We start from the raw sequence: 25,018 nt of genomic DNA, 5'->3' as shown, positions 1-25,018 counted from the left end.
GTATACACTATAACTCGGTTTATCTACAGCCCAGGGTAACCCGCTTACTCGTCCGAGAGCAGCTCGTAAGAGCGTCTGCTGGACAACCTCTGGTCAATGGGGAGATCGCGCTTCTTGTTGTTCTTGTTGTTCTTGTTAGCCTTGCCCGACTTTTTCGAGGCGGCAGAGCTGGTGGCGGCGGCAGCGGCCACAGTAACAGAGGGGTCGGCGGCGATAATGGCCGAGGCGACGGCGGCGTTTTGGGCACCCTCGTCGGTCAGGGCGTCGGCGCTGGAGCCGGCAATGGCCGACTTGGCCGCGTCAATGTCCTTGTTGTTCTGGTCAATCTGGGCCTGGTTGGCCGCCTCGTCCTTGGCCGTGGTGGCAATGTTGCTGGGGTCGTTGTCGCCGGGCAGGGCAGTGGTGTCGGTCTGCTGGACGGCGAAGCAGCCGCCGACTTCATCGGCGTTGATGCAGCGCACGGTACAGACGTTACCGGCAGAAGCTATGATGACGTGTCAGTCATGCATGGTTCAAAGTTGCAACCTGGCTTTGGGACTGGATATGCTTGAGTACTTACCACCAATACATGCCAGGTCATCGGGCATGTCGACAGTTAGAGTCATGGTGTTGGCGCTGTTGGAGTTCTTGGCTCTAGCAAACAGCGGCTGCCTGACAACAAGCTTCCTGTTGGTGTTCTTGTTGTTCTTGCTGTTCTTGGAAGTGTTGGCAGTCTTTTGGGTCAGAGCCGTCTGGCCAGTGGCACCGGCAACGTTGCCCTGGGGGTCGAGGTCGCACGAAAAGTTGGTGTCGGTCGTGCTGTTGACGCTCATGGTCACCTTGACGCTGCTGCCCTTGGTGACGGTGGTGACGGCGCCGTTGGCGAGGGCATCCTCGGTCTTGGCGCCGACATCGATGTTGCCTCCGGCGACGGTCCGGCCGCACTGGTTCACAACGTTTGAGGAGATTTCGGCCGTCCTGATGATGTTGAAGTCATTGGGGTCGGTCAAGTCGACTATAGTTTGCAACCTTGTCAATAATCACTCGAGATATTTGAGTAGTCATATGGTACTAACCTTGAAGACCAGTGCTGGTGTTGCTGCTCTTGGCACCTTGAGCACTAATGATGTTTTGGCCGCTAGCCAAAGCGACACAAGCAGAGACAACAAAAGCCTGACGGAGGGAATACATCATGATGATCGTCGATATCGTAAAGCAAGCGAAGGCTGGATGAGTTGGGTGGAAGAAGTGGATTATGTAATAATACAAAGACGTTGAGAATCGAACTAAACAAACAGCCAGCTGATGATGATGAAAAAGAAGCGAAAGAGAGCGATGAGCAGAAATGAACCGAGGAGAGAAGAGAATGATACACAAAGGAGTCGCCCGGCATCACCATCTATATACCAAACTACTCTGCACTACAGTCACAATAAAAACAAGACGATACATCCACAGGCGCAGCACACAAGCATACTCGCTCCAGGCACTTACTCACTTACACGCTCTCACCTACTTACCTACACACGCACACATGTTCTGACAGGTTCGGCCCTACTATAACGTTCTGCAACTTGTGCTGTCGCGAGAATTGTGGGCTGCAGTTGGTGTTCTGACAAGAAGAGCCGCTTTTTCGGACCCGCTTTCGCCTCCTTAGGGGATCGTCTGTGGCCCGTCTTGGCCGCATGCAACCTTGAATCTCTGCTATTCCCGTAGGAGAAGCAGCAGACAAACTGGAATAGTCCATCATCTGATGGGGAGCAGGGAAGCCAGAAACCGTCAGACGACAGTTTCGTGCCGCTGGGGACAACCTGTCGCTCTTCTTCAACAGCCAAGTCGAATCGCATGGCATGACGGATGCGACGACAGCTCGGCCCCGCCGGCACGCTTGGACGGGACGAGTCTATTCTTATCACTGATAGGCTTATTACCATAGTATACACTACTGCGTGGAAATGTGGACAATGACCCAGAGAAAATAGAGTCCAGAACTTTGATTGTTGAGCCTCAATCACAGAGTATGTTAATCAGCCCTTTGCAGATTATGGTGAGATTGGTAAGTTGATTGCTAAGCGCTAGACTTCTGTGCAATACGTGATGATTAGGTGCTATATGCGGACCCTAGTACTATTATAGTATATTTCTTAACCTTTTTAATTGGAGCAAGAATGCGCCAAGACCAATGGCAGACTAAAGGTAGCCAATGAGCCGCCCTCGTCCGGTATGTCCTTTTTGACAGAAGCGCAACCGTTAAACGCTCTTGTTCTGGCTTGCACGGGATTTGGAACATTTGGAAATATCGAATCACTTACCTGGGATTTCCTCAATGTGGCTGGTGTGGGGGTCCATGTTGTGTGTACCAGAGGATTCGGGATTTAAGGGGTCGAAATGCTGCTGGCAATGGTAGGCTTGTGGATCTTTCTGCGACAAACATCAAGTTTCATACGCCGCCGCGTCCGTGAGCCGCGAGTCGGGGGTGCACACAAGCGCTGCCTGCCATCTTATATAAGTTGACAGAGGCAAAATGGGATGGTTTGAACATGCTCTTGGCCATCCACTCGCACAGTTTTAGGTATTATAATGACGTGGAGGCCATTGCTGCTCTTCTTTGATAGTACGACTAGAGTTGACTGTCGGGATCGCCAGGTAACATCTGCAAATATCTTTCTGGATGCTGAATACTGCGTCTATACATGAACATGATCTGAATGAAAATTGCAAATAGTTGATAAAGTGGATCAATGCCTCACCAGGCAGACAGGTATAAGCCCTCGTTTCTATGAGCATACCTACCACGATCCGGCAAGTCGGCTACAGTAGTGCAATCAAACGACGAGCAAATGAACCAATTGCTAGCTGTGCATCGAACCACACGATGGTGGCTTGCTCAGAGGAACCTAGATGCCAGGTATAAGTCTGCTACTATAACACATGGACCTGCATCTGTTTGGTGGATCGTCGGGCCTCTGTAGATCCAGATCTGCTGCGACGGAATGCTACGGCGCATCGCCCATTGATCCACCCAATGCCAGTCAATGCTGTTTCTCATGTCTTACGATGTACTGCAAGTACGGTTCTCATCTCGACGTTCCCTGGAAGCTCGAGGACATGTTCAGATGATTGCCCAGGCTGCCGCTTGCACGACGATGCATGATCAACCTTCTAAGCATGTCCAGACGTTCATTCCTATTGAAATGCAATAGAACAAGTACGATGCAGAAGTGGCACTATTACAGCACTTCTTCATACATTGCCCAGTCTACCTGACTAGGCAAGGCATTGAGTAAGAACAATCAGGCGGCTGTTTTGCAGACACGGCCTAACTATCGTCATCTAAGCTTACTTGGATTCTGACCGCCCCTGCGCACCTCTTCATTGCTTTCCAGCCGCTTGAGCCTCATGAGCCCTATACTTGCCTAACCGAGAATGCGACCAGGTTTTGATGTTTCGTCTGGCTGAGCAAACGGGCGGATTGCTGAAAGAGGTAGGCCGAAAGGCGGCTCTGTGCCGATTGTGAGACGAGAGCTGATCTGGGAAGTTTTCGGCGGCCGCGTCCTGGCTGGCTAACATTTCAACTCGAGCCCCTGCATTGTGTCACAACCATGTCGATGATGCGAGAAACGGATGAAAAGCAAATTGACGGAGTCCCGACTGAGATAAGATGATTGATTGTCACAAATCTTATCGCGACAAGAGTGGTCAAATACTCTCTCTCTTCCTTCCTGGTAATGAAAATGCTTTTTAGGCGGCCTGTTGTTTTTCTTCGCGCCGATTCTCGGGGTTTCTGCTCCCTGAATGCGCAGGAAGAAGGGAAAAAAGTCGGGGGTTGGGCTCCCTGGTCGGTTGGCTCAAGTGGGGTCACGGTACCTGGCCATCAACCTCTGCTCGAATCGGAAAGGGGTTCGCCAAGCCAAGATTAGGTAACCAACGTCTCATCGTTCGAACAACAAGAACAACATCTTGTCTTTTCCATCCAAGGGAGGGTCAACCAAGTATATGTATCAATTCAATTGCATCTTTTTGAAATTATTTCTCTATCATCTCAGCCTTACTTCCAGCCTTGTGAGCTCGGCTCCGAGAGGGAGTTAACAGTTGATTTGGAAAACGTTTACGCAGCTCCGCCTCGTGCCAACCCGGCAGGACGCGTCACCGATCGAATCCGCAGTTGTCTAAAACTGAGCTAATGACGCGGCTTGGCCCCTTTGGAATTTCGACAAACCTCATCCAATGCACAAAGCAGCTGTACACGACATCATTGCCTCCTCTTTTTTCATGCTTGAACTCTTGACTCGGTGAGAAGAATCAAGCCTTGAGCCTCACGGGGACTACGAATGCGGCAACTTCCGAGGGGTTGAGCAAAAAGAAGTCCAACAGAAGAAGGAATTTTAGTCGACTCGATTCATGTACCATTGTCTTCTACTAGTCGCCTCGTTTCGATACTACTGAAAAGTACGAAATGTCGCTGGTGCAGCTATCGAGTCTCTACTTGAAGCCATATGGTACGAAAACCCTAGGTGACCTGGACCCGGGCTGCAAAATGAGGCTGGATCGCACGTGCAGCTATGCAATGCAGTTTGAGATGAATAGAAATGCAGATCTGCCGGTACCTTTCCTCGACTGGCCTTGGTGTTGGACCCCAAATTGGCTCCCGGTCCACAACGAAGAAGCTGCCGACGCTTCTGTCCACCACATCCCGTAGGACTTCTCCCACAAGGGCCGGCGCTACCGACTCCACACTGCACATGCAGTCCACGAAGCAGCAAAATTGTGAGCTTTTTGTTCTCGTTCAAGTCCTTTTTGCGCGGATGTCGGCCTGCTTCAGCTACTGCGTCCCAGCTAGTCGCTGTGTTATGTCATCAGTGGAGGCTGAGCCAGCCTGTAGGTAACCCCCCCAACCCATCACATAGATGACTCGACTGGGTTGAGCTCCAGCCATAGCATGACCTGGATGGGCCTGGCTACGCTATACCAAGTGGAAACATACGCGGTCAATACTCGTCGATCGCCCGTCTGCTTCTCATCGGCCCTTGAATTACGCCCTGACTGCTCGGAGCGCCGAATGTGAGTATCTAAATCCGAAGATGAGGTTATACTTAAGAATCATGGCGCTTGTTTCGTTTCCTTGGCTTGAGTTGGCCACCACCAAGGCAAACAAACTCCTACCTTATACAGTCTTTACCATTTTTTAGTCCACTCTTTCTACGTGACCATGCGCCAGTCTTGCCGCGCAGCTGCGGCTGCCATGGCAGCATCTGCTAATGCTGCCTCGCTCGCCGATCTTTGCACGGTTTCCAACGTCCAGGCGGCTCTTCCCGCCAACGGCACCCTTCTCGGCATTGAGCTGCTGCCCTCGACCGTCACGGCCGCCGCCGTCTACAATGCCAGCGCCGGCATGGGCAGCACCGAGACCTACTCGTACTGCAACGCCACCGTCAGCTATACCCACACCGGCAAGGGCGACGTCATCCCCATCAAGCTAGCTTTCCCGGACCCCAGCGACTTTGAGAACCGCTGGTACCTTGCTGGTGGTGGAGGCTTCTCCATCTCCTCCGATGCCACCGGCGGTCTCGCTTACGGCGCCGCCTCCGGAGCCACCTCGGCCGGCTACGATGCCTTTGACTACAGCTACGACGAGAAGGTCCTCTACGGCAACGGCTCCATCAACTGGGATGCCACCTACGCTTTCGCTTACACTGCCCTTGGTGAGCTCACCAAGATTGGCAAGCCCACCACTCAGGGTTTCTACGCCCTGACCACCGACACCAAGATTTACACCTACTTTGAGGGTTGCTCTGACGGTGGTCGTGAGGGTATGTCCCAGGTCCAGCGCTGGGGTGAGGAGTACGATGGTGTCGTCGCCGGTGCTCCCGCTTTCCGATTTGCTCAGCAGCAGGTTCACCACGTCTACCCTGCCACCGTTGAGCAGGTTACCGGTTACTTCCCCGAGCCCTGCGCTCTCGACAAGATTGTCAACGCTACCATTGAGGCTTGCGACCCTCTTGACGGCCGTACCGACGGTGTCATTTCTCGCACTGATCTTTGCAAGCTCAACTTCAACCTCACCTCCATCATTGGCCAGTCGTACTACTGCGCTGCCACTACTTCGAGCTCCCTTGGTTTCGGCTTCAGCAAGCGTGCTGAAGGCAGCCAGACCAGCACCACCCCCGCCCAGAACGGCACCGTCTCTGCTGAGGACGTGGCCATTGCCCAGGCCGTCTACGATGGTCTCCACTCCTCGGACGGAAAGCGTGCCTACCTCTCGTGGCAGATTGGTTCCGACCTCAGCGATGCCGACCCTACCTACAACAACGAGACTGGCGAGTACGAGCTCAACATCCCCTCCACTGGTGGTGAGTACGTCACCAAGTTCGTTCAGCTGCTCGACCTCGACAACCTGTCGGACCTGAACAACGTCACCTACGACACTCTCGTCGACTGGATGAACACTGGTATGATCCGTTACCTCGACAGCTTGCAGACCACCCTGCCCGACCTCACCCCCTTCCAGTCCACTGGCGGAAAGCTGCTCCACTACCACGGCGAGTCTGACCCCAGTATTCCCTCGCCCTCTTCCGTCCACTACTGGCAGTCGGTCCGCTCCGTCATGTACCCCGACCTGTCCGACGAGGAGGCTCAGGAGGCTCTTGCCGACTGGTACCAGTTCTACCTGATCCCCGGTGCTGCCCACTGCGGTACCAACTCCCTCCAGCCCGGCCCCTACCCCGAGGACAACATGGCCACCATCATTGCCTGGGTCGAGCAGGGTGTCACTCCCAGCTACCTCAACGCCACCGTCTCCTCGGGCACCTACGAGGGTGAGGTCCAGCAGCTCTGCCAGTGGCCCCTCCGTCCTCTCTGGTCGGGCAACAGCTCCACCTTTGACTGCGTCAGCGACGAGGCCTCCATTGACAGCTGGACCTACACCTTTGACGCCTTCAAGCTCCAGCCCGTCTACTAAACGTGCTCATTTTTCACATTGCCTTTTCCGGCCGGAGTCCAATGATTTATCAGTTCAGCTTTCGCCTTTTGAGACGTTGATATATGATATCTTCGCTTGAGCAAGTTTGACTTTTCTGTAAATACATTTTTGCATCATGGGACACGAATACCAGTATATAGATCAAAAGTTAGCACAATACCATTCTGCGCAGACCCGGCTTATTTACAAGTCTTTCAATGGCATCTTGAAACATTATCGACTCCTAATTTTCTATGATACAATGCTCTGATGTTACGTGCAACTCATGGCGGTCCAGGTGATATTTTTGACATGGATTATCTGTAAAATTGATTACGGTTCTCGAGGCTACTAGGGACTAGTATAAAGTCATCGAAAGGGTTCCTTGCAACGTAATGCCATCAGCGATCACTTTGTAAGTACGCCGTCTTTTCTTTTCTTTTTTCTCCATTTTGCTCCTTCCTTCTTCCCTTCCTGCTCTCCCGACTCATTGGCAATTCCGAGTGATTATCATAGCTGCCCACCCATGCCTTCTGACTTGCTCCCATATCAACGTAGACAGACTTCTGTGTGCTCCTGACTGCTTGCGAAACGCTAGACTCCAGAGACAACTTCTGAAGGGAAATGTGCCGGGTCGTTCAACTGGTGAAATGCGAGTAGGTCCGATGCGTTATTTGTGTGTTGTTACCATCTTCTCAGAGTAGATCGATAAGTGGGAGGCTGTCGAGCAAACAAGTCATCCTCCGACTCATTCTCGGCGGTTTCTGGGCTCGAACTACCAGCTGACGGAGCCTGTCATGGTTTTTTGTTAGCGTCCAGTTTCTTGTAGATATTGCGATACACAAAGGAACGAGAGCATACTATATACCTCGTCCTCGTCCTCGTCCTTGACGCTTTCCTTGCTGTCGGGAATCTTTCCACTGGCGAGCACTTGAATGAAGTCGTCTTGAGTAGTGGTGTGCAAGAGATGGTCGAGCAAAGGCTTTGCTTCGAGAACGATGTCGCTCTTGGTGTTGCTCTCAAAAAGCATGGGGTCCAAGAGAGCCCAGGGTGAAGGTCTACCAAGGCGGCCGTCTTGAAGCAGTCAGTTGCGCGCTTTCCGAATTCTCAATATCTCAACTTGACTTACACAACTCTCGCCAGAGAGTGTTGAGAAACTCGACGTGAATGTACATGAGAGAGTACTCTACGTTGACTCCGTAGTCGAGTTTGCGTTCGTCGCAGAGCCAGTCGTTGATGATATTGTAGAGCACGGTGTTCCATTCTCCCTGCTGGAACGAGTGGCCTACCTTGTCACGGACCTCTGCGATGGCGACAGCAAAGTCCAAGGTCATGCCCGGAAGCCAGCCCGACGGTTGATACAAAGACATGGCGTGCTTGTTGTGAGTCGCGGTCTTGGGATTGTTGGCAAGTAAGATGATCCGTTGACTGAAAAGAAAAGGTTAAAGGTGAGGATGATGAAGGGCAGAGTTGAGTTGTGGCAGAATTGGTTGCGATATTCTTGCGCAATTGCCGCAAGTGGTGATTGAGCTCAACAGAGAGGTTGAAAATGGAAGGAACGGTAAGATATGGGAACAACCAGAATGCAAATGACTTGCAAATGTTTTTGTTCCTTGAGCAAACCTGGTTCTTGACAAACGGTGAAATGAACCTTTGGCTCAGTTGGAACCGGCCAGTCTAGGGTACTCAGTATAATGATGGTCATCCCATTTGGCTGCGAGCCGGAAAGTACGAGCACGAAAGCAGTCTTCGTTAAGGGTTCGCGATTATACATCAAGTCAAACATCTCACTAGAGCTTTACAATGAAGCGGGGGTCAATGTAACAAAAAAGATGAATGTGAGAGGTCCTCTTCTTCCTAGTGATTGTCATAGCTGTCTAACTATGGCATGCTGACATCCTCTTTGTATCAGTACTTTTGCATGTCTCCTATGCCTCTTGCGAAAAACTTGCCCTACTGAAACCCATGAACCACAAATTTCAATCCCCTACATCACTCCAAAATTGCGAACAACAAAATGCCGTGATAATTCTTCGTGGATCTTTCTTTGGATTTGTCGCTTAGTATAGCGTTTCGTGGACTGTTCGTGGTCTCTTCGGGGTGAGCCCCTCCTCCTTGATATCAGAATCTCTCTTCACGGAGCGACCAGTTCTCTATTCATCAGTTAAAGCCTGATTCTGGAGTATTGGGATAAACTATACATCATTCTCTGGAGCTGTGCTGCCGATTGCTCCATTGAAAAAATGACCAAACAGTTCTGGCTTGCTGATTGAAGTCTTGCTATTTCTTGGTCTACCGTCAAACCCTCCGCAAAGAGCTTTGAACAAGCGTTCTTCTCCCGCTGCGGCTTCAATACTGAGCCCGTCGAAATTGGACTTTTTCGTAACCTTGTCACCTTCGCCGAATCGAGTTTTGTAGTTAATTTTGCGGCGAATCATTTTCCAGGGCGAGGAACCATTAGCGGCACCGACTAGACATATATTAATACTTATTCTCTGCGTGCTTGCCACATCCACTTACAAAGACGCTCCCAGAGGATGTCAAGAAAAGTGACCTGAACATATAGAGTAGAGATCTCGATAGTTATCGACTTGCTCAGTTCGTTTTTGCATTCCTTGGCAGCCTTGAACAGAGTTGCAGCCCACCCTCTCTCCAAAAAGGTCGGGCTCAGCTTGTTGCGAATCTCTGAAATCGCCACGTCAAAGTCGAACACGACAGAACCACTCACGCCTGGAGGCCACGCGTTCTGTTCAGTTGCCATCGTGATCTGGTGCTGTGTACTTAATAAACACCTGCTGAGGCCTTGCTGGTGAGCGGATTGGAAGATGCAAAGAGGGAGAAACGAGATTGTGGGTATTGATCCCGTGTCGTACTGTGGAATTGACTGGCTTTGCTGAAATCCCAAGCAGTGACCGCCAGCGGCAAAATAGCCTGTTCTTGATCAATGGGAAATGAAGAGTCGAAAAAAGTATCTACACTACAGTGGGCGAGAATGACCAAGATGTAAATGAAACAAACATTGAAGACTCTGGTGGGTTGACGTAGAGACAAAAATGTTGCCTAATGATAGACGGGGAACGTACCTGCCCTTGCCTTTCGTACCTGCTCTTGCCTTCTCAATACATCTTGGGTTTCCAAGTCTTCGTATCTGGGTACGCCCTGAAAAGTGTTTGATCAGATTGGCAGTGATTTGGGTTGGCTTAACGACTGAGATTTTCTCAGAGGCCCTCATCTAAGGGCTCCATTCACTATTGTTGCTCGTCAGCATATCATTCAAACTCACAAATGTACGAGTAATAGTCTTAGCGCCGAGCAACTCTCTACTCGGAATACCCAAGCTACAAGGAAATAGTATCAGGGCATTTCAAATTTATTTATTCTATTTTATAATATACTAAACATCAATTGTAAGAGGTTCGAGCATTATTTTGACCATTTTGCTTTTGAATGTGCATTTGCTCATCTTGAATCTATAATTCTATCTTTTGTGCTGATGTTTATTTCAAATTCTTAATTGAGCTGATCCTAATCCACCGCATACAAGGAGAGCAGTAGCACGAGCACACGATACACCTCGACATTTCGAAAAGAAAACATCGATGCTTTGTTACAGCTTGTGTGCTCTGGAACTCTAACCCTTTTCTCAAAACCTAGGATCTGATGGATTCCATTCAATAAACCAAGTAAACCATATCTCGTTTCCAAATGATCGATCTTGTTCAGTGCCTGAGTTTTCATTCTTCGGGGTAGTTTCGAATTCCTTCTCTTCCTTATAATGCAACCAAACACGACGCTTGTACGCCCTGAGGGACAATGTAGGAAGGAAATTTGACACAAGCACACTCTGCATTTCGACAAGACGGAAAGAGCACCTAGATGCTTTATTGTAGCTTGATTGATTGGATGCTCTACAGACCCATATGCTCATTAAAGTAGTATCTGTTGTACATGGAATGGATGCTATGATGCAACTATGTGTACACAGAAACCTCGCTGTATCGTACAAGACCTCTCGAGTGCGTCTCCCCCGACTAGATAATGGTGTTATATCAACCAATGATCCGACTTTTCTACCTCCTGCCGAGACCCCATCTATAGATTCTATCCTGGATCTCTTCCCAGCTCATCGATTTCGCGTTTGAGCCAATGTTTTGGGCCTCTTGCAGCACAACAGTGGGGTGGCCACTGCCGCCGCCGGGGTTCTGGACAAGACCACCAGTCACCTCACGGGCTACTCGTCGCAGATCTTCCACTGTGAGAGCCTCGATCTTGCGGCACATTTCATGCACGGGAACCTTTCGGCCGTGTACTTGAACTTGCCTACCAAGGTCCTCGAGCTCAACCATTCTGCTCTCCAGGTTCATCAAGAGACTGGATCGCAATTGGTTCTTTGCACGGCTGACCTCGACCTGTCCGAGTGCGGCAAAGCCAGTCTCGAGGGTCAAGGCGCGCAGCTCCTGGCACATGACGTCAAGCATGGCCTGGGTCCTGCCTGGAATGCACATTGCCGAGATACCAAACAGACCCGAGTCAGTGTAAGAGTGGTTGAACGCCACACACGACTCCACCCACGCATGCTGGTTCAGGACATTGGTGTACAGGCGAGAGTACATGCCCTTGCCAGGTCCTCCAGCTGAGAACGATCCACCACCACCAAGTAGCGTGTTCAGAGTCGCCAGAGCGTAGATATCATCAGAGGCGATTGGAAGACCTTCAAAAGCCAAGTGGATGTGCGTAAAGACTGGCTGCATGGGGTTGTAAGACGGGGGTTGAGAGGGGAGTGAAACGAAGCCGCCAGTGTACTGCGCGGGGGCAATTAATTGCTGCTGAGTGGGATATTGCTGGCTCGCGTCGAGCACAGATGCATTGTTTGATGCTGAAGTGGAGAGGTTCTTGAAAAGGGGTATCTTGGATAATATGCTGGATTGTTGCGACGAAGTAGAAGATGTGGAAGATACACTCGACGAGGACAAGCTGTCTGATGAAGCATCCGAGGTTTCTGATGATGTCGAGCCAAGAGACGTCTCGGAGCCTGTCCTAGAAAGTGCCGGCCGGTCAGATGCCTTCATGTCGCCAAAGAATTGCGTAGCTAGTTGCACTGCCTCGGCGTGAGGTACTCCAGCAAAAGCCACGACGGTCCGCTCTGGTCTGTAGAAGGCTTCCCGGTAAGCTTCGACGACGGACTTGTTGATTTCGGGTATCCTCTCGGCCGGACACAGAAGCGGGTTGCCCAGCGTGTTGTCCTTGAAGGCAGCCATGTGCACCAGTTCCGGGAGAATGAGTTCGGGCTTCTTCCAGATCTCTGTGATTTCGTACTCGGCAGTAGCCAACTCCTGCGCGACCTCTTCCTCGGTAATTTGAGGGTTCCGTATCGTCTCAGCGAGGAGCTCGGTTGCCGTCGGGACGGCCGAGTTGAAGGTGGCGGCCTGGTACATCATGGATTCTCTGCTCGAGACACATTGTATGTTTCCACCCAGAGACTCGACGGTCTCTTGTATTTGTTCGCCGCTGCGCTTGTCTGTCGAAGCAAAGGCCAGACGATCGACAATGTGACTGACACCACTGAGATATGGGTTCTCGAATCTTGAGCCGGCTTCTATGTAGACTCCAACACCAGAGAAGGAGCCAGGAAGGGCTTCGGATGCGACCCGAACGCCATTCGGCAGTGTGGTAATGTTGTCGAGATCAGTGGGTTCCTGGAGAAAGGGGTTAGATTGCACTTGTAGAGGTCCCGTTTGAAGCATTGATCGGAGCCGCTGGATCGCCGTGGTCACACATACCTTGGGTGATGGGATGTTGACGGACGCTAGACTCCGCGCCGATACCCGCGCAACCGAGGGTCTCAGTAAAGAGGGCTGAAATCTAGCCGAGGACGCGAGGTTCCTCGACAAGATTCTGGAGGAGCCCGCGCGAAACATGATGACTGCAGTTGTGAAATGTACTGCTGCTGCTGCTGCTCACGGCTGGCTGATGGACCTGCATTCGAGCCGAGCGGGAAGGCGTCTGGGGTCGGTTCGGCCATCGCGTTTAGTTTTCTTGCAAAAAGTTGTTATCGATTAGCACTTAACGGGGCTGGGCTGGGCTGAGTGAGCCAGCCGGCGCCGTCGGGGGACGCCCAGTGACGCATGACCTCATTGGCCGCCAATGCTCCAAACTTGCCCTTTTTCTTCCCTTGTCTCGCCTCTAGGCTAACTAGAATTCTGACAGACTCGTGATGCTTTTGCACGCACCCTCACATCTTGGCGATATTGCCAAGTCAAAAGCGAGGAGGCTCTTTTCCCATGCAGCATCTAAAGTGGAGGACATGTTATAACCGATCCGAGCACATAACATTGCCTGTATCTATTACACAGTCCCAACAAAAGGAAAAAGAACGCACGCAGCACATCCGGTCTTCGCTGATCGGCAATGAAAAAGTATGGGATCATACGGGCCTTTTTTTGAACGGGCCTATTAATAGTCATCTACAAATTTGTCCCTCATCTCCACCACTTATTACCACTTGTGTACCACCAACCAGCAATGATGCCCGCATCACCGTCTAAACATGAGCATAAAGTTTTCAATAAGTAATCATCAGTAAACCCGCAAAGCGAGGCGGTCTCGCAGTTTGTGGATTCCCCGAGTTGTTTCCCGAGAAGCCTTGGCCAAGAGGTCATCGGCCAAATGGGAAGTAGTTTATAGGTCCCGGAACGAAAACCGGACGCCCCGTCCCATTATCGTATTACTCACTCCTAATACTTGACCATGTCTCTCCCTTTTTCTTTTCCGAGTTTCATTTTCTGGATTTGACGTGTATTCTATCTTTTTCCTCGTCTTTTGTTGTATGATTATCGTATGTTGTCATACAAGTTCTGACTCCGAAATGCCTATAATCCGTGGACGACCTATTGTAAACGTGGGTCATATTGCGACTTCGGCACGCCCGTGTACCAGAGTAGCATTAACTCCTAATCGAGTTTCTGCCGGATTGCCGCGTTGTATCAGTGTTGATTTGACCAACAAAAGTAAGTCGTCTTCCTTTTATTGCATTCGCCTCAAGTTCCTCCTACTAACAGCATTCAAGCAAAGAAGGAACGAGTTGTCGTGCTGGGATCCGGATGGGCCGGATATGGATTTGCACGCGATCTGGACCCGAAAAAGTATGAGCGTGTGATGATCTCACCGCGGTCATATTTTGTCTTCACCCCTTTGCTTGCAGGCACGTCGGTCGGTACGCTGGAATTTCGTGCCACCATTGAGTCTACCAGGAGGCTGGAGCTGGACGACTTCCACCAGGGTTGGGCCGACGACATTGACTTTTCGAAAAAGGTCATTCGTGTCGAAGCAAACACATCTGGAGACTTGGCGTCCCGAACCCGTCTTCCTTCTGGCGACTCTTCTGCGATACAGAAGAAAAAGGGAGAGATATTCGAGGTTCCATATGACAAATTAGTCATCGCCGTTGGCTCGTATAGTCAGACGTTTGGCATTGAGGGTGTTCGTGAATATGCCAACTTCTTACGGGACGTGAGCGACGCCAGAAATATTCGGCTCAAGGTGTTGCAATGTTTCGAGAAGGCAGCCTTGCCAACGACGACGGATGAGGAGCGAAAGAAGCTGCTCCATTTTGCCGTCGTGGGTGGAGGGCCCACTGGTATCGAATTCGCCGCCGAGTTGCATGACTTGATCAACGAGGACTTGGTGAAACTCTATCCCGACATCATCAAGTTCAGTGCCATTACCGTCTACGATGTGGCCCCCAAGGTCCTGCCAATGTTTGATCAGACACTCGCCAATTATGCCATGGATCTTTTCCGACGCGAAGGCATTCAAGTGAAAACCAAGCATCACTTGACCAGAATTCGACCAGACACGGAGACCGAGGGTTGTCTTAAGCTCAAGATCCAGGAGTATGGCAATGAAGAGGTCGACGCCGGTATTGTTGTCTGGAGCACCGGTCTGATGCAGAACCCTCTGGTGCAAAAGCTGGCAGACAAGGTCTTTCCTCCCAACTCGGCAGTCACTGGGGTGGCAAAGGCGGCAACAGAGGTACAGATTCAAAAGGAACCAAAGAGCGGTAGCATCTTGACGGACAAACACCTTCGCGTCCGTGTCGTGTCGACTGAATCGAAAGACGGAAAATCAATCTCTGGCAAGAGCATCCTGCCCGACGTCTACGCCATTGGCGACTGTGCCGTCATCCATAATCAAGCGCTGCCGGCTACTGCGCAGGTCGCCAGCCAGAAGGCGACTTATCTTGCCAAGAGGCTCAACAAGGAAGATGTCTTTGCACCGGGCTTCAAGTTCCGAAACTGGGGTACAATGACCTACTTGGGTAACTGGAAGGCTATCCACCAGAGCGAAGCGGATGATCTCAAGGGCTGGGCGGCCTGGGTGCTCTGGCGTACGGCATACTTGACCAAGAGCATGAGTATCCGAAACAAGATCATGGTGCCCGTTTACTGGTGCATGTCGTGGCTTTTCGGACGGGACATCTCAAGGTTCTAGCATGTAGGCGAAGCGCAAGTCGCCAACATGCACATTGTAAGATATAGATTGTCGTTTCTGCTGGCATAGCGTTATAGATGATATCCGGAGTTGGAGGATTATAGAGCGGCTGGCAAGCGGCCAACCAGGGCATCTGGTTCAAAATCCGAGTACGAATAGAGTCGATAGAAAGAACCAATTAACATACCCAAATAGCGAAAGGCAGGAAAGTGCGTCAGCCGATGCTCTTGTTCATGTTCAACATCTGTACAACTTGACCATGACGGTTCTTATTTCGAAACAAGAGTCAATCTAACCTGCGTACATCATCATATCTCCTAATCCCGTACCGTCGCCGATAGCGAAAGCACAATGCAACTGCAACGATGTGCCTGCAGACAACAGAGATACCATGGCCATCTGCCGGTAGTTGACTTGGCAGCCGCCGGAGAAATCGGACGCCACCAACGGCCGAGCCCTTCTCCATTTGTGTAGGTGGCAGCCGAGACAAGACTTTGAGCCTCATCATGGTCGTACAAGGCACACGACCACCCATACAAGCCATACCCCAACATTAGGGGACAGCAGGAAAAGAAAGCATGACGACTAGAGTAATATATTCCAGGTTTAACACAGGGGTCTTATTTCCGTTTGTCGCCGTCGCTAAACCTGCACTGAGGGGGCTGCCAAGAGGCCGATCGTGCTTGGCAGTCACAGATTCCACCCCCTGTGACTGGGGTTTCGCTGCCTCTATACCACATCCAGAGGCGGGAAGCGACGACAAGACTTGACAAGCTCATAATTTCTCCGCCGCTCAGCGTCGAGAACCGACAACGTGGTTCAGTACAAGGTGTAACCAGAGAGTCATTTTCTCTCTTTCTTCATTTGCAATGTTACCCCCATGGTCCCCATCTACCATGTAGGATAATGGAGTATATGGGGGTCAACTCGCAATAAAACACGCAAAATCCTTCCAGGATCGTATCCTCATGGCTATCACGCCGCATAGAGTCGACGGCTGACTGGCTCCGCGGGTATACGTCAGGTAAGGATTTACAACACTTTGAGAAAAACATACGAGTTTATCACAATTTGACGCTCATGCCAAGAGAAAAGAGGTTGCCTTTCAAGGATGGGATATCTGCAGGATACAATTTCAAAGACTTATTACTCCAGTTCGACGATACAACTGACGTATATGTGATTGATCATATTGTGCTGCCACTTCCACCATAGCCCTCTGCGTTGTTGTAAGAGATAGATCCCCTTTCTCCCTATTGTAGAAATGAGCCAGGGTTTAAATGTGCTTTTTCCTGGTCTGGGTGACCAATAACGACCCTTGACCAGGACTCCAGAAAATTTGTAAAATACTCCAAACCAAGGCTGTACCCCAGATTTGGGGACCTTGGACTCGTCAGCGATCTCGTCTTCATTGGTTCACTGCTTCCGTGACCGTGTCTCAAGGCGGCAATAGATCCCCATAAACATTCCTGCCAAGAGCAAACAAGATTGTTCTCATTGATGGCTTTTTTGTCATCTTGTTCTTTTTGAGAAGCATCTAGAGTAGTGTCAGGGGACTATACACAACTAACCATCACTCAGATCTCAAAAAAGCCTTATCGAATATCATGCCTGGTCTCGCGGAGACCGGGATGATACCCTCGCCATACACGTGGGCAGCCAATGTTGTTGAGTCGACACCGACTACCGACTGTTGAAGGTGGTTGAATAGTTTCCATAGGGCTCAGATTTGTATAAAAGATGCCGTCTCATCCGACCAGAATCATGACCATTCTTCAAGCTCTCTATCCATTCCTTCATAAAGTCTTCAGATTCTCTATCCTGATATCTTGTTCACTCAGTACAAGCAGTGCTTGGATCTTCCTTCTTTCCCTAGTTTCTCAAGCAGACTTATAGACCACTTTTTTTCACCATCTCTTCGCAAAAATGCAGTACGCACTCGTCGCCGCCGCTCTCGCTCTCGGAGTCACAGCCGCGCCTGGCCCGGTCATCACTCCGGCCCCCAAGGCTCTAAAAGCCCGTGACTCCCTCCCAGCATCTTCGGGCTCTTCCACATTCTCATCGGCCAAGACAATTGCTGCTGGTGACTCCTTTGATGGTGGCATGTACGCCATTGACCGTGGTGTCTCTTGCACCGGGCAGGAGGAGGGTGGTGACTCTGACGCCGTCTTCATCCTCGAGGAGGGCGCTTCTCTGAGCAATGTCATTATTGGACCCAACCAGATCGAGGGTGTTCACGTAAGTCATACATAACCCGCTTCCTCTACTGAAATCCTCGCTATACGCCATATTTCTTCTTCACCATGCTCCTACTGATGATCCATTACTTCCAGTGTCAAGGTGGCTGCACTCTCAGCAACGTTTGGTGGTCGGCCGTCTGCGAGGACGCCTTTACTGTCAAGGTCCAGGACAGCGGCGACACCACCTACATCAAGGGCGGCGGTGCCTTTGGCGCCGAGGACAAGGTGATTCAGCACAATGGTGGTGGTACCATTTCCATTTCCGATTTCACCGTCTCGGAATTTGGCAAGCTCTACCGTAGCTGTGGCAACTGTAAGTTTTTCTTCTTCTTTTTCTTCTTTCTTGGTGGCAACTTTCCACGTAAATATAACCATCATCCTAATGATCGAAACAAGGCGACGACATGTATGAGCGCCACGTCATCATCAGCGGCGTTACCGCCTCTGACGGCTCGTCCCTCGCCGGTATCAATGAGAACTACGGTGACTCGGCCACCTTCTCCGATGTTACGGTTTCCGACGTTGACGATATTTGCGTCACCTATGAGGGCAATGACACGGGCGATGAGCCTACCAAGACTGGCTCTGGCGCTGATGGCACCTACTGCATCTACGACGAGAGTGACATTACCGAGTCCTAAATTATGGATGATATTGATTGGGGGGTGGGTAATCAAGTGGTGTGCAGGAAGGGTTGAAGACCGTGGCCGCTAGATCGTGCCAATTATTGTGTACTTCATTTCTTGTCAGATAAATTTCACTATTGCGTTTTTCAAGTATATATCGCTTGCAAATATTCCCATGGCCAATGTCAAGTATCCGCCCAACACCGTCCAGTGACTCCCTCACTATTCCAAGCCTATTCGTTGACCTCAGAGTCCGAAAGCGGATATACCTGCAAAATCATGAAGACAAGTACCATGGGCACCGAGAAAATCGCAATGTGTTATCTCTCAAGTCGGTTTGTTCTTGATATCTGTTTCGGGTTGACACGCTTGCCACCTTGTCATTCAACCAGAATTCTCAATTGCATCAATCTGGCAGAGGAAAATGACTGATAAAACCAAAAACCCAAAACAGAGAGGGAAAAAAAAAAAAAAAAAAAAAAAAAAACCCTAGTCTCGGGCACAAGACAAGCGATAGCTTGTGTAATTCTAGTCATTTCTGAGCTCATAAGTCAACGTTCGTGCCTGTTATCCAGCAAGGTCACCTCATAGTTACAGGAGCTGAGAAATTCTGGTAATGAGATTTGCAAAACTTTCGACGAATAATATGAGCCACAGTGAATGTTAGCAAACTACCGAAATAGTGAGACAGTTAATAAGAAAAAGCGAACGACGGCGGAAGCATGGCCTATTGTCGTGGCCGATTTGAATTGTCAGCCCATGCTAGCCAAGGAGGACATTTATGTTCAATTATCCTCGTACCAATAACTCGTAGATTCTTATTCACCAATGATCGCAATCTTGGATTAGCCAGTGAGAGCTAATCATCAATCTAAATAAGTGGCATATAAGTCTTGGCAAGAAAGGCGACTAGTCCTTGAGAAGAGAGTAGCTCGGACTTGATGATTTATTTGATTGCAGTTAGGCGACTGGGAAGAGAGCAATTGGTTTGCCCATGATACTTCAATAGATGATTAGTCTGGGATTGTTCGGTAGCAGGGGCGAAAACAACAGGAGTGATCTGAACTTGGGTTCTGAGGCTGGAGTCAGCAGTCAAAAAATCTTTTGTGCTGTTCAAGTCGCTGAATGCGGAGGACTAGGTTGCATGCTGTCTCAGTACTGGACTGGATCTCACTCGACAAGAAATGATGTGACAGCGGAGCCTTGGAGTTTCAATTGCGGTGGCATTGCGCTATCTCCATTTGCTGAGGGAACAAAAATGAACCTGTGATACATTCTGCCTGTTTCTTTCGGAAGGCAAGTGGTATCTCTGCTCGTATAGCGTTGTGTCGTTTGGAGTGTCCTTGGCGTTGCAAACTTTTTTTCCCCTATCCTCACAACTCCAGACAAAAGACCAATTCATGTTGTCATTCGTAGATGTATTTCATTTTTCTAGCACGAAATACATGCCAGGCTCGTGACCGTCCTTGACCAGAGCAAATCCATTCCCATGCATAATGCAATGTTTGCCGAAAATCGAGAAGCCGTACACCCCAAAAGTCGCCGCAGTTCACAATTGATCGTTCCCTTAGATCTCGGTGGTAACCTTTGCCTTGGGGTTGGTAACCTTGACACCCAGTTGCTTTGCGCGAGAGATGATATCGACACGCTTTCTCGACGAAACGTTGTGGGCGATCCTGTAATTCTTGTCAGCTTTGCCTCCCGCCATGATCCGTCCCAGCCAGCGGTGACCGTGGTCGACGTCAGACCAGCCAGATTCGATCGGGTCAAACATACTCTGCGGCGTAGGTGCGGTTGTGCATAAGCAGCAACTCAACGTCCTTGGTGTTGCTGACGAGGAAAGCCTTGTGGCCGGAAGGCATCATGTGGCGAGTCTTCTTGTTGGAACCGAAACCGATCTAATCAAAATTGTCCCAACATCAGCTTTCATGTTCGTTCCTGCCGTGAGAGATCTCTTGTTCGTCTCTCCATCGTCTCCTCCGTCAATCGGGTGGTAAAACGTACCGAGGGCATGACCTGGTTACCCTTGAAACGTCTGCGGACACGGTTGTCGATACCCTTGGGCTTGCGCCATGATGGGTCAACGCGCATGAAGCGGTCGCTCTGGTGGCGACGGAAGCTCTTGGTGCCTATTTGCGAAATATCATGTCAACATTGGAGGTTCCTCATTGCGTTTTCGTTTCACTCCTCGGCTCGATCGTGACATCGTTTTGCGGTGGAGATCGTGGATTCGGGTTGGACGTACGCTTCTTGACGATGGGAACGTGCTTCTTTGCGGAAACCATCTTGAATCGAATGTCAGCTGGAAAATGAACTCGAGATAATTGTCGGAATGGCGAGCAGAATCCTGTCTGCCGGGCAGCAAACGCACCTTGACTGATTTTATCCTTACCGTGTCGGGATGGTCGATGGGTTGTCGATTGAGGTCGGATCGGGTCGCTTCCAAGGGCAAATTTCCTTTGCTCTCCTGCAAGTCGCTAAATTTTTGGTGGATTGGTCGATTTGCTTAGGGTTCTGTGCGTCACGTGAGAGAAAATTTCCAAAGCAGGTGCTTTTTGGCTGGAGGAAAGCCGCAGCTTAGCGCACTTCTGAGGTGGGGCTATGTGGTTGGGTGGGGGGCGGGACTTGGAACCTCTGAACCTTTTTATGACTGATGATTGATGCATTTGATTGGGAGAAAGGCCAGTCGCCAGGGGTCTGATATGGAGCATACCACTTTGTATATGGACCTATTGTGTGTACTCTATGTACAGAGTATGTTGGCCATCATACAGGATGAACCGTAGCCCAATAACGACCATATTCAGATTGACCGCAGGTACGGTGGCAGAGGATTGATCTAGGGCCTGGCTCCGATGTCTCCGAACTTGAGTCCCTTGATGGCATGAATTCAATCTCCTTTCATAAAATAAAATCAAAATTACTTGGTTCAGTGTGAATGCCTCAGGATCTTGGTATCATTGTCACACATACTCTTCTTATTTGTTTGTCGTCTATCATGAAAATGCCCGACATGAAGACTTTGCACATCATGAACCAATGAACCAGAATTGCACTGTTATTTTTTTCTTTTATTGGTGCTGGAAGTATAGCACCAACAACTCCTCTTTACAACCAAGCAGCCGAAGAGCCCGAGGGAATCGTCAAACGTGTGGACGGCCCCCCGAGAACTCATGCCGACTTGCTTGGGCGATTCTCATAAGACCCAAATCGCAGAGATGTAACCAGTATCTCTCAACCAGTCTATAAGCAGTGCTCCCCGCCAACCTGAACCTGATACATCGCTTGTCTATACTTTTGAGTCAATGGTGTTCATGTCTCATAACTCATTACTGCTGTGCACACTGGGCACCGCCCGCCTCATCATCATCGTCAGCCCACTCATTCTGGTATCGAGGGTCTCCCGACTGGGCTCCCATCTATTTCATCAGTCAGCATATACGAACATGCCCGAAACGTTTCTCTTAACAAACTTACCTCTTCAATGTCAGCATCCTCGTCGTACTCCACCTCGTCAACTTCCTCAGCCTTGATGGGCTCAGCGGGGGGAGGCAACAGCTTGCAAAGAGCCTCGTATTGGCTGTCATCATCCTGCAACCATCCATCCTCGGGGAACTGGATCTTGACCAACAGGTAGAGATCGCCCTTGCCGTCTCCACGCTTGTGAGGCATACCTTCACCCTCGACCTTCAACACTTGGCCGGGTTGCAAGATCTTGCCCCGTGGGTGGGTAATCTTGATGCCGCGGCCGTCAAGGTGAGTCAAGACGACGCGCGAGAATCCAGTAAGAGCCTCTGCAAGAGTGATATCGAGATCTGCCGACAAATCGGCGCCGATTCTGTTGAATACGTCATGCGGCTCCTCCTCCAGGATGAAAACCAGGTCTCCAGGTCGCATATCCGGATGCTGATCAGCCTCGCCCTCGAGGACAATACGCTCGCCTTGCATGGAACCGCGCGGAATGTAAATCTCGAGCGGCTTCCTCTCCTTGACTGTGCGCTTGCCCTTGCACTTCTTGCATCGGTCCTTCTCCTTGATGGAATTGCCAGAACCCTCACATCTGTCGCAAATGGCAGCCTCCCGGGCTACCATACCAGGACCAACCTGTCTGAAGGCCTCAACCTTGCCGCGGCCCTTGCACCGCTGGCAGGTCTCGGGCTTGACCTTCTCCTTGGCGCCAGAGCCCTTGCAGGTACCGCAGACGATCTGCTTGTCTGCGGCGAACTTGACAGTCTTGCCCTTGTAGAGATCTTCCAGCGAGATGCTGTAGGCATTCTCATCGTCAGGGCCCTTCATAGGACCTCGGGGCCTGCCACCGCCAGGGCCTCCACCCATACCCATGCCGAACATTTGTGCCAGGATGTCGTTGATATCGACCTCGGGTCCCATGCCGCCGCCTCTGCTGGGGTCAAAAGCGGCCATGCCGTGGCGGTCGTACATCTCTCGCTTGTCTTCATCGCGAAGAATCTCATATGCTTGTGTGACGGCCTTGAACTTGGCTTCTGACTCTTCGCGCTGGTCCTCCGGGACCTTGTCGGGGTGGTGCTTCAGGGCAAGCTTTGGAGTTGTGAGTTAGTGGATATGCGCACAATTTCCCAGATGATGGTTACGTACCTTCCGGTAGGCCTTCTTGATCTGGTCCGGGGTTGCGCTTCTCTCGATGCCAAGCAACTCTGCAATGTGGTTGTGTCAGTCGGCGATTGCGGTACAACCAAACGATAGATGATAGGGCCTATCGATAAGTGCAGAACTCACCGTAGAGATCGAGGTCATCTTGACCTGCAGAAGGTCCGGGGCTGTCCATTTCGGCGGTACCTAAATGGGTTGGGCAGTGTCGCCAAATGCAAAGAAAAGCACAAATCTAAAACAGATGCAGTCTTTGTGTCGACGTTGTTGGTCGGAAGGTAAAGAGCGGGTTCGAAAAGCTCGATCCGCGCTGCAAGAATAGGATTATTATCTGTAGGCGGTTGGTCGGGCCTTTCAGAGAAAATATTTAGCGGGGCAGAAGTTGCACCAGCGACTGACTGACGTTTGCCGTTGGCAACCTACAACTTATTATTAGTGCGTGCCAGTGGGTGCTTGTACCTCAAGGCTGTCAGACCTACTGTCAAGCTTGTACCTACCGGCGGGCGCGGGCGGACGTTATAAACACACTTGAGAACATGGATTCACTCCAAGCTAGAAGTGATGCGAATCGCCGACAATGCAGCCCTTTCAAAAAATCAGAATCTCCCGGAACCACCCAGAACCGTATACAATTCTTTTTCCTTGTTACAAAACAATCTAATCCAGCCCACTTGTACGAAGTACTTGGATAGCTCTTACGTGAAGACGTCAATCGGCATTGCCAAACAAACGCAGCATTCATCAATCAAAAGTTGTCACCTGTAGAAAACATGGCTGCAAAACTGGCACTGAATCAATGCCGGCCTACCTCATGGAGATACATTATAAATTGTAGCTCAGGTATGTAGGTGACATCCGGACAGTCGCGAGTCGCGACACCCAGTATAAAAATTAGTGGGGTTATGGCACTCGGTCTGCGCCGTCATTGGGTGGCCCAGTAGCCAGTCGTTTTCTATCATGTTTCAACGCGATTATGGCAATTCCTTCCCTTAAGTGGTAAATCGTTCTACCCGAGTTTGTAACGAAGGCGTCCTCCTCTCCCTAGGTGACAAAAGTGCAACAAACACAAACAGCATTGAGATATGTTTTCATTTATATGAAATAGAAGAGGCCATGAGAGGACTCTTCCAGCTGCCCGGGCCTTTGCGCCGTGAGCTTTGGGCTCATCCAGCAAAAGTCTTCAAAAGGCAATATGCCTTCAAAGGCCGGCCTGAGCATATAGGAAAGCCAAAAGACGACACCAAAGACACCCTGCTACCTACAACACCAGCTCGGACGCGATTTGCTCCTTCACCAACGGGATATTTGCATCTAGGCTCTCTCAGGACGGCCTTGTACAATTACCTTTTGGCAAAAGCCACTGGGGGTCAGTTTCTTCTCAGGCTTGAAGACACAGATCAGGTATGTGTACCTTGGAAGGAAGCCTGTGGCATGGAGCAACCATTCAACTGAATCTCAAAGTCACGACTCGTTCGGGATGCTGAACCGAGGCTATACGAAGACCTCAAATGGGCTGGGCTGAATTGGGATGAAGGTACGTCGAGCCATCATAGTCCAAAGGGGGACAGGAGAGATTGACTCTGTACAGGTCCAGATGTCGGGGGTGCATTCGGTTCATATAAACAGGTAATGATTCCTCAATCATCAATTCACATCTCAGGTCTCAGAGTGCTTATATTTGATAGTCCGAGAGACTGCATATTTACCACCAGCATGCGAATGATCTCCTCTCCTCGGGGCAAGCATACCGCTGCTTCTGTACACCCGGGGAACTCGATGCATTGAGACAGTACAACATGGAAAACTCTCCTGAAAGTAGTGGACATGGTAACTATAACGGAAAATGCAACCATGTCTCGGCATCAGAGTCTGATCGCCGCGCTGCCAACGGCGAACCATATTGCATCCGGTTCAAGAGCACCGGCAAACCCGAGGTGCGAGACCTCGTGTATGGTCGTTACAGCAGACCAGAAAAGGAAGACGACTTCATCATTATCAAGCGGGACGGGTTTCCTACATACCACTTTGCAAACGTCGTTGATGACCACGCCATGGGCGTCACGCATGTAGTCAGAGGCGCTGTAAGTGAATTCACCAAA

General features: G+C 50.4%; 10 protein-coding genes across 10 annotated transcripts in view; 4 read left to right on the top strand and 6 right to left on the bottom strand.

Annotated features, from left to right (window-relative positions):
- Positions 1-44: 44 nt before the first annotated feature.
- PFICI_12641 (uncharacterized protein) lies at positions 45-1,173 on the bottom strand (the record flags this gene model as incomplete). Its single annotated transcript, XM_007841222.1, has 3 exons — positions 45-484; positions 560-994; positions 1,056-1,173. The coding sequence occupies 3 exons, from the start codon at positions 1,171-1,173 to the stop codon at positions 45-47; spliced, it is 993 nt and encodes a 330-aa protein (XP_007839413.1).
- Positions 1,174-5,188: 4,015 nt separating this feature from the next.
- Positions 5,189-6,937, top strand: PFICI_12640 (Tannase; the record flags this gene model as incomplete). The annotated part of the gene is made up of 1 exon (XM_007841221.1): positions 5,189-6,937. The coding sequence occupies one exon, from the start codon at positions 5,189-5,191 to the stop codon at positions 6,935-6,937; it is 1,749 nt and encodes a 582-aa protein (XP_007839412.1).
- Positions 6,938-7,621: 684 nt separating this feature from the next.
- On the bottom strand, positions 7,622-8,307 carry PFICI_12639 (uncharacterized protein; the record flags this gene model as incomplete). The annotated part of the gene is made up of 3 exons (XM_007841220.1): positions 7,622-7,729; positions 7,806-8,011; positions 8,067-8,307. The coding sequence occupies 3 exons, from the start codon at positions 8,305-8,307 to the stop codon at positions 7,622-7,624; spliced, it is 555 nt and encodes a 184-aa protein (XP_007839411.1).
- Positions 8,308-9,132: 825 nt separating this feature from the next.
- On the bottom strand, positions 9,133-9,698 carry PFICI_12638 (uncharacterized protein; the record flags this gene model as incomplete). The annotated part of the gene is made up of 2 exons (XM_007841219.1): positions 9,133-9,407; positions 9,458-9,698. 2 exons carry the CDS (start codon positions 9,696-9,698, stop codon positions 9,133-9,135), a joined length of 516 nt encoding a protein of 171 aa, XP_007839410.1.
- Positions 9,699-11,007: 1,309 nt separating this feature from the next.
- On the bottom strand, positions 11,008-12,855 carry PFICI_12637 (Mitochondrial-processing peptidase subunit alpha; the record flags this gene model as incomplete). Its single annotated transcript, XM_007841218.1, has 1 exon — positions 11,008-12,855. One exon carries the CDS (start codon positions 12,853-12,855, stop codon positions 11,008-11,010), a length of 1,848 nt encoding a protein of 615 aa, XP_007839409.1.
- Positions 12,856-13,802: 947 nt separating this feature from the next.
- PFICI_12636 (uncharacterized protein) lies at positions 13,803-15,427 on the top strand (the record flags this gene model as incomplete). Its single annotated transcript, XM_007841217.1, has 2 exons — positions 13,803-13,944; positions 14,004-15,427. The coding sequence occupies 2 exons, from the start codon at positions 13,803-13,805 to the stop codon at positions 15,425-15,427; spliced, it is 1,566 nt and encodes a 521-aa protein (XP_007839408.1).
- Positions 15,428-17,353: 1,926 nt separating this feature from the next.
- Positions 17,354-18,308, top strand: PFICI_12635 (pectate lyase D; the record flags this gene model as incomplete). The annotated part of the gene is made up of 3 exons (XM_007841216.1): positions 17,354-17,665; positions 17,761-17,980; positions 18,064-18,308. The coding sequence occupies 3 exons, from the start codon at positions 17,354-17,356 to the stop codon at positions 18,306-18,308; spliced, it is 777 nt and encodes a 258-aa protein (XP_007839407.1).
- A 1,552-nt stretch (positions 18,309-19,860) lies between these two features.
- PFICI_12634 (60S ribosomal protein L32) lies at positions 19,861-20,578 on the bottom strand (the record flags this gene model as incomplete). Its single annotated transcript, XM_007841215.1, has 4 exons — positions 19,861-19,969; positions 20,070-20,191; positions 20,298-20,422; positions 20,539-20,578. 4 exons carry the CDS (start codon positions 20,576-20,578, stop codon positions 19,861-19,863), a joined length of 396 nt encoding a protein of 131 aa, XP_007839406.1.
- Positions 20,579-21,622: 1,044 nt separating this feature from the next.
- PFICI_12633 (uncharacterized protein) lies at positions 21,623-23,097 on the bottom strand (the record flags this gene model as incomplete). The annotated part of the gene is made up of 4 exons (XM_007841214.1): positions 21,623-21,712; positions 21,771-22,850; positions 22,908-22,966; positions 23,049-23,097. 4 exons carry the CDS (start codon positions 23,095-23,097, stop codon positions 21,623-21,625), a joined length of 1,278 nt encoding a protein of 425 aa, XP_007839405.1.
- A 935-nt stretch (positions 23,098-24,032) lies between these two features.
- The window catches only part of PFICI_12632 (uncharacterized protein), a gene marked incomplete at both ends in the record, with an annotated part of 2,286 nt that continues 1,300 nt past the window's right edge, over positions 24,033-25,018 (top strand). Inside the window, 4 exons of the mRNA XM_007841213.1 lie at positions 24,033-24,320; positions 24,381-24,453; positions 24,508-24,545; positions 24,605-25,000. Coding sequence (XP_007839404.1) covers positions 24,033-24,320; positions 24,381-24,453; positions 24,508-24,545; positions 24,605-25,000 — 795 coding nt within the window. The remainder of the gene's footprint in view (positions 24,321-24,380; positions 24,454-24,507; positions 24,546-24,604; positions 25,001-25,018) is intronic.

This window comes from Pestalotiopsis fici, assembly GCF_000516985.1.
Source record: "Pestalotiopsis fici W106-1 unplaced genomic scaffold PFICI_Scf_10, whole genome shotgun sequence".
NCBI classification, from domain to species: Eukaryota; Fungi; Ascomycota; class Sordariomycetes; order Amphisphaeriales; family Sporocadaceae; genus Pestalotiopsis; species Pestalotiopsis fici.
The sequence above is the reverse complement of the archived record's forward strand: the minus strand, read 5'-3'. Positions and strand labels throughout refer to the sequence as shown.